The following is a 16914-nucleotide window of genomic DNA, read 5'->3' as shown; positions in this document are numbered from 1 at the left end:
AACTCTGAAGATTACAGTAACACTCAGTAGATATGATTCGGAGAAAACCACATACATTCCTGTAGAACTCTGAGCTCAAAAACTGCATTAATTTATGTAAAACTCTGTTATCTCACTTTTTAGACCTGATGTTTAGAATCAATCTAAACATCAGGTCATTGACAGAGAACACAGGGGGCTAACACCTTCAACATATTGTCTAGCTATCACCATTGTTAACAGCTAACCCGAGAATGCAACTTTAAAAAAAAGGGTTTTGTGATTTACACATGAAAGAAGTGAAACTATCACTGTATTCTAACAGATGAAAGGCTTAACAGACAATCAATTCTTCAATGTATAATTTCAGTTACATCACACTGCAAATTTTTGCTATAAATTCTGTGTTACGATCGAGCCCTCCACAATCACCTGATGAAGGAGCATCGCTCCGAAAGCTAGTGTGCTTCCAATTAAACCTGTTGGACTATAACCTGGTGTTGTGTGATTTTTAGTCAAGGAAAGTGGCATAGTTGCATTTACTGGAGTACATATGTAGGGTTGGAGGAGAATTTAAGTGAAGTGTAATTGTTAGCATCGTTCAGTTGGGTCAAATGGCCTGTCTGCCTCCTGTAAATTACATATACCTTTGCAAGAATAACACTTTATCTGCACCAATTAATCTATTGAGGGCTGCAAGGGTCAGAACACATTAATGTATGGGTAGGACCATACACTGGATTTAACTCATTACTTCAAACAAAATTCATCCATGTAGGACCATTATAATGTGAGGAACAATAAAGATAGAGACAAGAGGAAGTGAGCTGAAAGCATCTATGGCAATAAAGTCTACTCGGGACATAACAAGGTTTCAGCTCTAGTGAGTCACAGAATGGGCAAAGGGCAACTATTTCAATATATTTCCCATTTTTCTTCCTCTTCACTTGACCTGTGCTCAGAATTGCTTTCACTGACTTCAGTGAGCCATCACTACATTTGTCAAATATCTATTCATGTGTGGGCCTAAAGAGTAGCTGCTAACACATTGTTTAACTTTAAAAAGCCTCATGGCGGATAATGGTCACCTAAACAGTTGATATCCTTATGAAAGCACGCAGCAATCAGGAGAAGCATCACAGCTGATAATTCTTTTACCTGGGGGCTGTTGAAGGTGTGGGATTTGGGAGGGGTCAGTAAGTTTCTATATTGGCAGCTACAGAGGTGGGTTAAGCAGCAGGTTGTCAGGGACCCTCACTGCTTTCCCAGATGAGATTAGTTCAGGGAAATCCTTCACACTGTCCATCAATGTTTCCAATAAGCTGACTGTTACTGACTGATATTTAATCTCCACTGTAATTTAACACAGCACCAAAACTTAATTGAGCACATTAATGGATTCATTTCATTTCTTTTAAACCTAGAATGTTTCTGTTGATCAGACTGAATAAGACTTACATTAGAAACAGAATGTTTTCTGTAGTAGGCACCTTCTATACTGACAGCAAGCCCCTGCAGCTGATTGCAAGGAATAATCCCTCTGTCCTGACCCAACACACTATCTCCACATAACCTCAGCAAAATACCTCAACTACATGCTGTTTTACCATTTCTTTCATCAGTCATAGAGTCACTGAGCCATACAGCACAGAAACAGATGCTACGGCCTGCTGGTCCACGCTGACCATGTTCCCAAACTAAATTAGTCTCACTTGCCTGTGTTTGGCCCACATCTCTCCAAACCTTTCTTATTCATGTATTTACCTAAACGTTTTTTAAATGTTGCAACTGCATCCACCACTTCCTCTCAGTCAAAGACTCATAATGCACAGAAATAGAGCCTTCGGACCAACTCATCCAGACCTATCTGACCTCATCCCATTTGCCAACATTTGTCCCGATATCCCTATTCATGTACCCATCCAGTCATTATGTAATCTCACTGATTGGGATTTGGTCAATGACCCAGGACTAATTAAATATATTTCTCAACAGAAATGAAACCGGACCTTCGAGACTGATTACACTTCTCACTTGAAGTATGAAGACAAGATTGATATAGACAATCTCCTCTATGACTTCTCCTGAATACCCATTCCTGCCCAGTTTTGGAAGGATGGCAGGTGGATTGTAAGTCACATTGGCTGAGACACAATGGACTATTCACAATTATTTTGTTGGCTAGCAATGATTCAAGTAAGAGTTTTTGATTCAGGAGCAGTGAGATTCAGAGTGGTGATTCAACTTCTAATATTAAGTAGCAAGGAAATTCCTCACCCTCTCAGCTGAATCTTACCAACAAACTCCACACTCTCACCTGGCTCAATTTCCTACATATTTCAGTTTTGTTTTTGGCAAGTCACAACTGCACAAGAAGTTGTTCAGCGTAATTCTTCATTTTGCATTGCAGTTTGCTGTCTAATATACAGGAGTGTGCTCGGTAGCCAAAATGCTTCAATAGAATGAAGGGAATGTAAATACTGGACTTTCATTTGGCAGAAAAATAAAATCAGATACTTGGCATCCAGACTACATCTTCAAAATTTCCAACAAACCCACTCCAAAACCAGGGAAATTAAAACCTTAATATGGTTGTTATTGGAATAAGGCAGGGTTACCAAAATCTTACCTCTGCAACATTGGTCAGGTGTGCTGAGGAAACTGTCAGCTTTTCAACTAAAAAAATTGGCACTGATGGCTCAGTGGTTAGCACTGTTGCCTCGCCACACCAAGGACCCAGGTTTGATTCCACCTTCAGGTGACTATGTGAAATCTGCACATTCTCCCCATGTATGGGTTTCCTCTGGATGCTCCAGTTTTCTCCCACAATCCAAAGATGTGCAGGTTAGGTAGACTGGCCAAGCTAAATTGTACAAAGTGTCCAGGGATGTGTAGGTTACGTGGATTAGATTCCCTACAGTGTGAAAACAGGCCCTTCAGCCCAACCAATCCATACCAACCCTCCAAAGAGTAACCCACCCAGGCCCATTTCCCCTCCAACTAATGCACCTAACACTACGGGCAATGTAACATGGCTAATTCACCTGACCTGCACGTGTTTGTGATTTTGGATTGTGGGAGGAAACCAGAGCACCTCGAGGAAACCCACGCAGACACGGGGAAAATGTGCAAACTCCACACAGACAGTCGCCCCAGGCTGGAATCGAACCTGGGACCCTGGTGCTGTGAGGCAGCAGTGCTAACCACTGAGCCACCATGCCACCCAAATTCACACTAACAGACACCCAAAGCTGGAATCGAATCCACGTCCCTGGCACTGTGAGACAGCAGTGCTAACCACTGAGCCACTTTACCATCTCGATTAGCCATGGAAAATTGAGGGTTGCAGGATACGAGGGTGGGTTTGGGTTGGGGTGCTCTTCGGAGGGTTGGTGTGGACTCAATGGGCCGAATGGTCTGCTCCCACACTGCAGAGATTCTATAATTCTATGATCTATCTCTTCCTTCACACTGTACTTCATCCCACTCCGCCACCTCTGTATGTCCCATTCTCTCCTCTCCAATCTGACTTCCACATGTGGGTAAAGCCACTGCTTACTGCTAATGGGTATGCTATTAATTCCCTAATTGGTTCCTTCTGATTAGTGTGTTATTTTCCTACAGTATTAAGCGCTTCCAAACTGTCTGGGGCAGATCATTACTGAAGCAGTGAACCGACTAATAGCTTCTGACTGGAGCTGTCCAACTCAAAAAGGATCAGCACTCGAATGGCTCTTTCAGCTCCAGCCCGAAGCCTGTCAGACAATTAAAGTCACTCACATGCTGTCACTGCTACATCACTGCATTTCTGTCATTAGTGTGGAAAGAAAGAGAAGACAAAAAGAGGAGAAAAGGCAGAGCCACCTCATTCAATTATCAAAATAGAGCAATGCTTGAATAATGACAGCACAGTGGCTCAGTGGTTAGCACAGCTGTCTCACAGTGCCTGCGACCCCAGTTCAATTCCAACCTCAGGTGACTGTCTGTGTGGAGTTTGCACATTCTCCCCGTGTCTGTGTGGGTTTCCTACGGGTACACCAGTTTCCTCCCACAATCCAAAGGTGTGCAAGTTAGGTGAGTTGGCCATGCTAAATTGCCCACAGTGTTCAGGAATGTATAGGTTAGGTGCATTCGTCAGGGGAAATTAGAATAATAGGACAGTAGGTGAATGGATCTGGGTGGGATACTCTTTGGAGGTCGGTGTGGAGTTGTTGGTCAAATGGCCTGTTTCCACACTGTAGGGATTCTATGTTCTATGGCTATGTTAGACACAGCGATATCTGTTTTTGACTGAGGTGGAGGTTGTACCATATTGAAGCTAAATGGTTTAACAGTTAAAGTGTGTACTGCCTGTGTGAGTTTCTGGGTTGGTTCTTATCACCTGAGCAGATCAGAGAGAATTTTTCCAGAGTTTTTTCTTCCCATTGATTGGCCGTAAATTTTGTTTCTAGTTCTTGAGATCTTCCGGAACATTGCACAGGATCGGAAATGTCAAGTCTTAAAACTCCAGACATTATGGTTGTGGAGCAGGTTTGGTGGGGCGGGGGGCGGGGGGGGCTACTGGTCTTTCTCTGCCCACTAATTTTCCAGGGTCCTTTGTGGATAAGCCAGCCTTGAGAATACAAATTATTACCAAACCTTATCAGACAATGATATCTGCCATTGTCTGGAGAAAAAAAGACTGCAGAAAGCCTGTCTACATCTTTTAGAGAACAACAGGCCTAGAACAGCTTGATTCAATAATCCCTCGGCTTATTAATATTGTACATAACCATGAGGACATGGAACTCTACTTTAAACCAGATGAGAACTAGTCCCTGAATTTCAGTTCACACCCTGAACGCAGACTTCAAGAAGTACAGGGAAAGGTCATAGTGACTTCAGACAGGTGGCAGGCGGCCAAATGTGAAAGGGGGCAGGTAAAGCCAAGAGGTACCACAAATATCAGCTATCTAGGACTTCAGCTGAGGACAACATCAAAATCCACCTACTTTCATCATGGTTAGGAGCTTCACTATCTACACAACAAGCTCTCACATGAGAACATGTGATGTGTCACAGGTGTGCCGATAAAACCATAACCTAATGAGGTACCACTTTCAACAAAGGAATGGAGGAAATTCAGAGAGGTAAAAGGACACCTCAGGGCACCTGATTAAACAATGAGCAAAACGACGGTATGTCTATCGTGTAATTGCTGACGGTGCCTAGTGTCACTGCATAAACTGGCACATGGCAGCTTCAGTTATCCCACCATCTCGGGTAACTATGTTCTTATCATTCAAGGATAATATGTGAAGTCTAACTTTGGGATTCTCCACTTCCTTAAGAAAATGAACCACCCATTAACATCTGAACTTCCTGCTCTACTTGAAGCGCACAGCCCTGTTTGATAGTCCTAAATTCTGATGTCTCAATTCCACCCAAATTGATTTCTATATAAATGAGATGATTCTGGACATCATTATCCAACAAGACATTTCTGCTGCAATTCCATCAGCATTCAGATTATCAGATGCTCTAAATACTGTACCTTCTTTGACAGGAATGGTCGGTTTCTTCTGACGAAGTCCCAGCAAGATGAAAAAGAGAACCAATGGTATAAAAATCTCAAATGCCAGTACCCACTGTGAACAAATAAAGAGAAAAGAAAACTTTAATACAGGAAGAGCTATTCATAGCAGTCATCAACCTCAAATTGTCAAGCTTTCTGTGTCTGGCCTCATATCGTCTCTCCCATTTGCCTCCCTCCTCCACAGCTGAACACCAAACACAAGGTTGAGAACTCTCTGAATGCATTCCAATTCAAAGTTTTATCTCTTCCCCCACAGAAAGATTTAAAGGAATGCATTTGTTAATTGGATTTGGAAACACTGTAGCTACAAGGGACATACTTTCCGCCCATTTGTGCTTGCAGGATATAGCCCACAAATACACTATTATTAATCGTCTAACAGCTTTCCCCATTCCCATTACTTTTACATATTCCTCATTAACCTACATTCCACCATGCATAATAGTATGCTTCAGACTTGTTAGTACATATTCCATTATATTCTTAAACCTCATAAACCTACAGTCAACAATATCCATTTCATATTATTTTCCCTGGTAAGAAACGATAATCCATTATTTAATGACATACTTGAGAGTTTATTGTACTGCACTTAATTAGTCTGTACAAATAGATTAAATCTTGCATCTGATCATTACTCAGTAATAAACGGTACAGAGCCACGTCCATCAAGAGCCATTAAAGAGAAACATCTGATTATGTACAGCTTGAGGGAAACAACTCCACACTTGGAGAGGAAGATGAGGAAGCATGCCTTCATGAACTACCACAGCTGGTATAGGGATTGAACACATGCTGTTGGCTCTATCATATAATAGAAACACTAACAAGCTTGGACCCCCGCCCCGCCCCCCCCCCATCCAGAACCTCCCCTAATGGGTGGCACAGCAGCCCAATGGTTAGTACTGCTGCCACACAGCACCAGGGACCCAGGATCGATTCTAGCCTCAGGCTGTTTGCACATTCTCCTCATGTCTGCGTGGGTTTCCTCTGCTTGCTCTTGCTTCCTCTCACTGTCCAAAGATGGGCACGTTAGGTGGATTGGCCATGGTAAATTGCCCGTACTATCCAAGAATGTGCTGATTAGGTGGGTTAGCTATGGGAAAGGTGGGGTTATCGGGAAAGGGTGGGGTGGGGGGGGGGGGGGTGTTGAGTCTGGGTGGGATGCTCATCACAGATGGGGTAGACTTGATGGGCTGAATGGCCTGCTTCCATACTGTACGGATTCTATTATTCAACACTAAGACCATGCACACACACATACATATATATATATATATAAAAATCAACTCGAGAAAAATTGTATTGTGCAAAGGCAATCAGAAAATAGTGTTATGACTATCTGCAGGCTGCTCTCCAGCTCCCAGTTCCTTTGGAGACAGAGGTTGGGAGTTCAAGTTCCGTTCTACTGTCCCAAGCACATCATTCAGCCAGCTCAGAACAGTACTGGGGGAACATTGCACTGTGGAATGTCCTATCTTACACATTAGATTAGATTAGATTACTTTACAGTGTGGAAACAGGCCCTTCGGCCCAACAAGTCCACACCGACCCGCCAAGGCGCAACCCACCCAGACCCATTCCCCTTCATTTACCCCTTAACCTAACACTATGGGCAATTTAGCATGGCCAATTCACCTAACCTGTACATTTTTGGACTGTGGGAGGAAACCGGAGCACCCGGAGGAAACCCACGCAGACACAGGGAGAATGTGCAAACTCCACACAGTCAGTCGCCAGAGGCGGGAATTGAACCCGGGTCTCTGGCGCTGTGAGGCAGCAGTGCTAACCACTGTGCCACCGTACTGCCCACTGGTATGGTAAATCACTGCACCATGGCAATATCCATGGTAGGTAGTTCTGGTCCAAAGTTCGTCTGTTGACCAATATCAAAATTCTCAGCTACGGTTCAGTTGGTCACACTCCTGACCTCTGAATCTCAGCTTCTCAGATTCAAGTGCTGCCCCAAGGCCTGAGTACATAAACTAAGGCTAACACTCCCAGTGCATTATGGAGGATGTCACCAACCAAGGAAATATTCCATCCACGTCCACCCTGTCATACTGTGTAAGAACTTTTAAAATCTCAATGCAATCACATCATATTCCTCAAAACTATGGATAATACGCGCCCAGTTCCCACAATCTCTCTTCATTAAAACAATTTCAGGGGTTAATCTGCTGAATATCTTGCATGCCCTCTATGACAAGCATATCCTTCCTGAGACAAGGGGACCAAAAATATACAAAATACCATCGGTGAATCTCACTAAGGCATTCTACAGCATAAAATGCATTGAGACTTTGAATGGCTGCACTATATAGAGTTAGAGAGTCATAGAGATGTACAGCATGGAAACAGACCCTTCTGTCCAACTCGCCCATGCCGACCAGATATCCTAAATTTATCTAGTCCCATTTGCCAGCATTTGGACCATATCCCTCTAAACCCTTCCTATTAACATACTCACCAAGCTGTTTTTTAAATGTTGTAATTGTACCAGCCTCCATCACTTTCTCTGGCAGCTTAGTCCATACTCTCACTGCACTCTGCATGAAACAATTGTCCCTCAGGTCCCTTTTAAATCTTTCCCCTCTCACCTTAAACCTATGCCCTCTAGTTTTGGGCCCTCCTACCCTGGAAAAAAGACTTTGACTATTTACCCTATTCATGTCCCTCATGATTTTTTAAAGCTCCATAAGGTCAACCCTCAGCCTCCAATGCATCAGAGAAAATAGGCCCCACCTATTCAGCCTCTCCTTATAGCTCAAACCATCCAAACCTGGCAAAATCTTTGTAAATGTTTTCTGATCCCTTTCAAGTTTAACATCTTTACTGCAAGCTTTACATGCTTTTAACACGGATATCTTTTATTTCAAAGGCATTTGTTGTAATTGGCTATGAGCAAGTTGTCTTCATCTGCTGCAATTCACAGCAAAACTGGCTGCATTTCAGAAGTAGTTAATTGGCTACATATGCTTTGTGATACCCTGAGGACAAGGCAGGTACTTTCTCATTGCAATTTCTCACTTCCACAAAGATATGTACAACAGGTGAAATCAAATGGGTCTTGAAGGATGTTGTTTTGAAAAGACCTCAGGCTGTACTTGAGTCACTAATATTATGAGTCTGTAATCGCCTGCTCCTTAGATGACAATAACCTCAGTCTATACCATTGTGCTATTAGAATGCTCTTTCAATCAATTAATATCCTGTTCTATGTGAGAACCTGACAGATTAATTCTCCGGAGAGAGGACATGGCTAAGTGCTGAAGACGCAGGTACAAGGAAAGGAAATAATGAGCAAAGTACAATAAAACTACAGGAGAACTTAAACAAAAAGAGGGTGGGAGTAAAACAGCCCTTTTTATCTTCTCATGGAATGTTGCACAGCCCAAATTGGCCTTAAACAGAGTTGTTTGCCAATCCAGTCGAGGGAAGTTAAGAGTCACATGTAGGCCATGGGTAATGCTGGCAGATTTCCTTCCCTAAAGGACATTACCAAAGCAGATGGCTTTCACCACAACCAACGATAGTTGCATGGTCACTATCACGGAGACTGGATTTCAATTCCTGATTTATTCATCACATTTCCCACATCCTATGGTGACATATGAACCAGTGTCCCCTGAACCTCCTGTGCCTCTAAGTTACTGGTTCAATGGCATTATCATGACACCACCATTTCTTCACATTGACCGGAAGTATAAGGAAGACAAACTGATGAGTTTGCTGATCTCTTCAGCAAGTGTTTCTATGTCTGGTAGTAGTTTCAAGTCTCTCTCCTTCAAGATTAAATGAATAGGAATTAATTTCTTTCCACACTGATCCCACTATTACCGGCACTGCTGCTTAACCTGTTATGTCAGATGTGAGGACTAAACACCCCTTCCCCCCATCTCAGCGAGGTCAGTTTTTACCAAAGCCAGCAAACTCAACAAGAACCCCTGAAGTTGGCCCTGGATGTTTACTCCACTCAGGGACATGAATGGGTGGAATAGAATGTGAAGCAATTTAAAGCATTTGCTTCTCCCTAATTTCAGATTTTCGACGTCCACAGTATTTTGCTACTGAGTGTCTTATTCATTCTCACTTCTGTTCCAAGACTGTCAACTTCCAAACGGCTCTGCTCTCCATCCAACAATATTCGTTTGCTCAGGTCCCTAGGGTCTTCCAGCTCTGGTGGAAGCTTAACCGTAAACTATATCTCTCTCTCACCACAGATACTGATTGACCTACAGAATGTATCCAGGCACATTTCAGGGTGCCTGTATACCCAGAATGGCCACTCTCAGCCAGCAGTACCTGGTGCGAATGTCTAGTTTCAATGGAGCCATGCATTTCTACAGGGCTGAGCTGCTGTTCAATTTGAAACGTATAGGAGTGGGGACATCATGTTGCAGCTGAACAAGACATTAGTGAGGCCACTTTTACTATACCGCATACAATTTTAGATTAGATTAGATTACTTACAGTGTGGAAACAGGCCTTTCGGCCCAACAAGTCCATACCGACCCGCCGAAGCGCAACCCACCCAGACCCATTCCCCTACATTTACCCTTTCACCTAACACTACAGGCAATTTAGCGTGGCCAATTCACCTAATCAGCACATTTTTGGAGTGTGGGAGGAAACCGGAGCACCCGGAGGAAACCCACGCAGACAGAATGTGCAAACTCCACACAGTCAATCGCCTGAGGTGGGAATTGAACCCGGGTCTCTGTCGCTGTGAGGCAGCAGTACTAACCACTGTGCCACCGTGCCGCCCATTTTGGTCACACTGCTATAGGAAGGATGTTGTTAAACTGCAAAGAGTGCAAAAAAGATTTTCAAGGATGTTGCCGGGACCCGATGGTTGGAATTAGAGGGAGAGGCTGAGGCCTTTTCTCTGGAGAATCGGAGGCTGAGGGGTGACCTTATATAGAGGGTTATAAAATCATGAAGGGCATAGATAGGGCAAACAGCCAAGGTCTTTGTCCCAGGGTAGGGGAGTCCAAAACTAGAGGGCAGAGGTTTAAGGTGGAAGGGGAAAGATTTAAAAGGGACCTGAGGGGCAACTTTATCACACAGAGGGTGGTGAGTGTATGGAATGAGTTGCCAAGGAAGTGGTAGAGGTGGGTACATTTACAACTTAGAAAAGGAATCTGGACAGCTACATGAATAGGAGAGGTTTCGAGGAATATGGGCCAAATGGAGGAAAATGGGATTAGTTCAGTTTAGGAAACCTGGACAGCATGGACGAGTTGGACCAAAGGGTCTGTTTCTGTGCTGTACGACTATGTGGGAGGAAGAATTCAGAAAGCCCTCAATAAGTCTAAGGGAGTATCAATGTATTTTACAAATGTAAAATATTTTATTCATTCATGGGATGAGGGCATTGCTAGTTAGGTCAGCATTTAATGGCCATGCCTAATTCCACTTAGACAGTTAAGAGTCAACCACATTGCTGTTGGTCTGGAGTCACCTGTAGGCCAGACCAGGTAAGGATGGCAGTTTCTTTCCCTAAAGGACATGAGTAAACCAGATGAGTTTTTCCTGTTAATCAGCAATGGATACAATTGACAACAGATACCATTTAAATACTATGCTGTCCATTTCTTTTATTTCTTCTTTCGCTTATTTAACCAAGTCAAAGGGAATGTTGTAAGTTTGCTGTGACTTTTTTTTGTGCTGTCCAAAAACATTCAACACTCTGAAACATAGCATTTGAATAGCGCAAGGAGCCCCACCTGTTGGATGTAGTTCGCATCAGGTCACAGTAATGAACTCCAGTTAGTAATCGGGCAAGGTATCACGGGCCTCAGTGATGATCCTGGCCCAGGCTCCTATCCCTTTCCTGAGTTCAACAGACCGCACTCCCCTACCCCAAGACCTTGGACCCCACTTACAGGGCCATGACTGACCAACCCTGTCTCAAGCCCTGAGAGGAACACTGCTGCATGTTTCCTGCTGTTATACCCACACTGTCTTATTTATCACTGGGCCTTTAAAGACTGTGAGCAATGAAGATAAACAGACTTGCATTAAAATCTGTCTGGAGATGATGAGAGACAGGGAAATGCTGCCAAGCGGGATGCCAATTGGAGGACCATCTCCTTCGCAGCTCAGGGGTAACAAGCTCCAAGTGAACACAATCCTGGATTTACAACATTCCCGCCCTGTTCCTCGTGTAACAACCAGAATCTTCCACTGCGGTAATCATTAACCATGCTGCATTTTCATCCGTCACTCTCTATCTCAGTCACGAGCTGTGCCATTGTCTTGTTGAGACAGTAAAAACAAAGTGCAGATGTTACACCCAGCCTTCTGGAAGTCACATGGGTTGGAAAAATTCCCAAGCCACCGTGCTGTCCCACCTCTCACATCTTTCGGAGAATACTCATGGGAGGATGGGGAGGGAGGCGGTGGGTGGGGGTCAGATGAGACAGACCCTGCCATTTACCTGTATGACCAGCTTTAGACACAGGAAATTCCCCTCCCCCATCTTAAAGGAATATCACCATCGCTGAAAATGTATGGGGAAGCTAGATTAGCACACAAGCTAAAAGAGATATGCTGATGGGATGAGATAAAAGAGGGAGACTCCGCAACATTAACAATTGCACAGACCATAATGGTCTAATGCAACATTCCGCCAGAGTTTTGGCTGCTCACTGACCTCAGAGGGTCATGTGTGGCAGCAGTCTGTGTAAGAGGAAGCCACTCAATAGCACATTGGTCCAGGGGCCTATTTCTATGCTGGGCATTCTCTACAACACACCACCTGGACATAGCTTTGCTGCCACCATCCTGTTTTAGTGTAGGAATCTACAGGGTATGCTCGAGGCCCAGAATTGCCACCTGCTCATCGAAAGAAAGGGGCTCTGGTCATAAACAAGATGTAATTTATTGCACATTAGTGATTCAGTGCAGGTTGCACAATCTTATGGACCACTGTTTTCCAAAGTGTTTCCCTTCCCTGTGGCCCTAATCCAAGCCTTGACAATTGCTGCAATCCCTCAGTAAGAACTGATGGAGTGGGGGGAGTGTGTGCATATGTATATATGTGTGTATATGTTATATACATATAGGATATAATATTATATATTTTATATCTATTTGGGTGCGTGGGTAGAAAATCCCTGAGATAGCCCCTGTTACAAAGACCTCCCATTAGGTAGGCCCAGACAGCTGCTCATAAGGTTTCCAGCTCCAAAGACATTCTCCCACCAAGCCCATAAGGCATCATCATAGTGGGTGGTGCTTTAGGCACTCCTCAATGTTAACCCTTTCAGGGCCTTAGAGAATAAATGGATCAGATCCACACTGACAGACTGAGACTAGTGGGGTAGATATTTTCTAATCAACTCTTCCAGGGATTGCAACAGTCGACAAGTCTAGGATTGGGATCACAGTGGAGGGAAATAGCTTGGGAAGCAATGGTCTGTCGTATCGTGCAAGCTGGACTCAGTTGTTAACATACAATAAATTACATCTTGTTGCTACCCTCCTTTACAGCAGGTGGGGCTTGAAGCTGGGCCTCCTGGCTCAGAAATGAGGACATTACCACTGTACTACAAGCTGCAAAAGCTTGGTCCCCAGTTGGTCATCAATAATGTGGAGGTGGGAGGAACAGATGTTCTCACTATGTCTTAAATGGTAAGAGTTCAGACAGTGTGGATACAGAAAGGGATCTAGGTCAATAAGTCACTGAAGGTGAATACGCTGGCACAGTAAGCTATTAGAAAGACTAATGGAGCATAAGACTATATTTCAAGAGGTTTTGAGTACAGGAGTGGTGAGGTCTTGCTGAATTATACAGAAGCTTGGGTCAGACCGCCCCAGAATACTGTGTGAGACTTTGGTCTCCTTACCTCAGAAAAGATAACACTGCCATGAAGGAAGTTCAACAAAGGCTCATCAAACTCACTCCTGGGATGGTGCGCTGTCCTATGGGGAGAGACTGAGCAAAATCTGGCCTGTACTTTCTTGAGTTTAGAAATACAAAAGATGATCTAATTGAAATCTAAAAAATATTTAATGGAACAGGCAGTTAAGATGGTTCCTTTTGACGAGGAGTTTAGAACCAGGGAAATGTCAACTAAGAGGAAAATAAGGAGTTTTTTTTTAACTCAAAGGATTGGAATTTGCTGTGGAAGCTTAATTTTTCAGTTTGCTTAAAGTAGAGATTTCTGACTGTCTGTGGCGTAAAAGGTTATGGGCATATTGTGGGCAAAAGGCAAAGTGTTTGATCAGCCATGATCATGTTAAATGATGGTACAGGATCAACGGGCTGAATGGCCTACTCCTGCTTCTATGTTCCTTACAGTGATACAACAGTGTCGCTCCTTCATTGCGAGCAGTCACAATTCTTTCACAAAAACTAAAAAGCTTTGACTTTAATATTTTCAGCTCAAATTCTTATTTTAAGAATTTAGAAGCCTTGATCATCATCTTTCTAAAAATACATTATCTAGATATCTTGAGTATAAAATGAGTAACAGGACTCATCTGTGCTGGCAACACTTTTTCTGAACTCAGCTGATGGAAGTGCTTGTGGGGAGAAGACAGAACAATGACAATATGTGGTACACTATACTGTACACTGAACTGTTAGGGACGAAGTACCAACTAGGAACAGTAACAGGAGCATCTTTGTGACATTACACAGTGTCTAGATACAGTTATAATCCTTGCAATTCTCTTGCCCCAGTGAAAAATTGTGGTCAATTTTTTTATAAGGGGAATGTGATTTATGAGATCAATTCCAAACAGAAATTGGATCAGAAACCACACTGGACCGACCAGATGAATACTGTGACTATAAAAGCAGATCACAGGCTGGGAAGTCTGCAGTTTGTAACTCACTTCCTGACTCCTCAAACTGCGTCCACTGTCTATAAGGCACCAGTCAGGAGTATGATGGAAGACCCTCCAGTTGGGTGCGACTCCAACAACACTCAAGAAGCTCAACACCATCAAGGAGAGGGCCACCCGTTTGATTGGCACCACATCTGCCAACTTTTAATGCCTTCACCACTTACACACATCACCATTTATAATATGTCCTGCAGTAACTCATCCAGGTGGCTCTGACAGCACCCTCCAAGCCTGTGACCCAGAAGGACAAAGACAGCAGATGCAATGGGAAGTTCCCTTTCAAGCCAGTTATGCTGGGTCAAAATCCTGGAACTCCCTTTCTAACAGCGATGTGGGTGGCTGCAGTGATTCAAGAAGGGACCCACCATTACTCCCTTGAGTGTGATTAGAGGTGGACAATAGATACTGGCCAAGCCAGTAAGTTTGACATTCAATGAATGAAAATAAAAATTCTGTTGCAAATGTGAAATTACACACTAATAAATTTCTCAATAATGGATTTATTCAGAGAATATAGCCTGACTCATATTTGCCTCCTTCTTATCAATATAGTGTCCAGCAGTCTCTCTTTCTAAGTAATTAATCTCTCAAAGCTCCTCATATCCGCATCTTAATGACTTATGAACTGTGACACATGTTGCAACACAGAGGTTGAATTCCTCTGCTAATTCAAACTAAAACACCCAGATAAGCTCGCCTTGCCTCATAATCTGTTAAAAGTGTGACTGAGTGAAACAAAGCCCCGATTTCCACTGTTTAAAGAAAACAGTTTATTTTCCTAACTCTAACAGTGAACACTAAACCAAAACCATTAACAAACTCCAGATTCCTTCTTCTTAACTAATTACTATCTAACATCAACTCTATAAAAATGCTGCTCCAATGACACAATTGCTAAACATTAAATTGACTTAATCTATCAAAATCCACACAGTCTCTTACAATGTGTTCCTTCTGAATCTGCAGTTTCCTTCCACCCTTCTGATTCTGCTGCCTTCTCTCTCAGCCATCTTCTATGATTTTTTTTTTTACTGTGAGTATCTTTGTATAAAATTTCTCAGTACCTTCAATAGATGGTGCCTTCAGAGAGATTTCTTGGAGTCCGTTGAGAGCCCTTTCAGATGACAGCTGCTCTCATGTTCGATGGGCAGTTAGCTCGGAGTAATTTTCAAAATACCCTTCCGTTTTATATTCCCAAAACTCGTACCCTCTCATTGGTCTGATGTTGTCAATGCAATCAAATTCAAATTGTTTTTTAGTATCCTGGACATAATTTAAATTAATTGGTTAAATTCAAATCCTGTTGCCTTAACATCAAAACAACCCCAGGCTGATTGTTACACATGATCAATTCTCAGCACTCCCTGCACCTCAGCTATTCACATACACATGTGCTATCACAATCTCTCAGCTCAGAAAAGCACTTTCTCTCTCAAAGTGACCATACACTCTTTCAATTCACTATTATTCTACCCAGCTTCGTAACACAGGGATATTTTAGCTTGCCAGATTTTTGTGTGTCCACAATGGAAATTAAGTGCACAGAAGGCTGAAGAGAGATTTGGTGGACGTGTTCAAACTGAGAGTGCGCTTTGGTGCAGGGGACAGGGGCCCAGTTGCTTCGATTGGCAGAAGGGTCTGTGACCAAGGGATCCCAAACCTGTCAGGTGGGCCAGAGTGGAGCTGAGGAGAGAGTTATTTTGCACAGTGAGTCGTCATGCCCTGACATTCACTGCCAACGTAAGGGTGGCAGTGGCGGATACAGATTTAACGGTGGGGAGTTTTGGATGTATTCTTCATTGACTGGGTGTGGAGGAGAAATCTGGGGAGGCAAGAGAGCACAGGCATGGTGCTGACCGGATGACACCTTTCCAGAAGGTCAACAAAGGTACCGGGGGTCAAATGGCCTCATTCGGCGCTCAGTTTATAAATTCTAGTTTCACTTCGCAACTTGCAATGAAAGAAATCACAGGAAGCCATAAGCTCAGACTGAAGTGACGTCAAATCTTCAATTACTTTCAGCTTCATCATCAGCATCAAGTTGTAGATACAAACTGATGGCTTAGCCCTGGGCTATGTTCATTTTCAGTGTGATCCTATAGTCCCCACATAGAATGCAAAAAAGGCCACATCTTTGCAGCTGTATCTCTGACCCACATTGTCTCAAGAGTTGGTTCTAAACTAGGAGGGCATGTCAACCTTTTAACTCTCCTTTGTGGTTGTGAGGGATTTGATCCGAACGTTCAACTCTCTCAATAAAAACATAATTAATTTCCTTGATGCAAGTGACAAGTATTCAGAGTGTTCAATTCAAAGATTCTCGGGTCATTGTCACATTGTGGGACATCTGTACAAATTCACTACTCTGTAACAATGACTGTACTTCCAAAATACCAAACTAACTATGTAAGGTGTGATATCCTAAGCTTGTAAAGATGTTGATGTTTCAGGGAGTTGATGCGTTTCAGTGTGCAATGTGGGATCCTGGCTCGAATGAAGTT

The 16914-nt window shown here is 43.2% G+C and overlaps 1 protein-coding gene across 5 annotated transcripts in view; it reads right to left on the bottom strand.

The window, feature by feature from the left end:
- abca2 (ATP-binding cassette, sub-family A (ABC1), member 2) overlaps positions 1–16914 on the bottom strand; it is a 460895-nt gene that overhangs the window by 379566 nt on the left and 64415 nt on the right. For all 5 annotated transcript variants that reach the window (XM_043719911.1, XM_043719914.1, XM_043719915.1 and 2 more), the window contains exon 2: positions 5513–5606. In XM_043719911.1, the coding sequence (XP_043575846.1) occupies positions 5513–5606 (94 nt within the window). The remainder of the gene's footprint in view (positions 1–5512; positions 5607–16914) is intronic.

Source organism: Chiloscyllium plagiosum, chromosome 30 (assembly GCF_004010195.1).
Source record: "Chiloscyllium plagiosum isolate BGI_BamShark_2017 chromosome 30, ASM401019v2, whole genome shotgun sequence".
Lineage (NCBI taxonomy): Eukaryota > Metazoa > Chordata > Chondrichthyes > Orectolobiformes > Hemiscylliidae > Chiloscyllium > Chiloscyllium plagiosum.
This window is presented reverse-complemented; position numbering and strand designations above follow the sequence as displayed.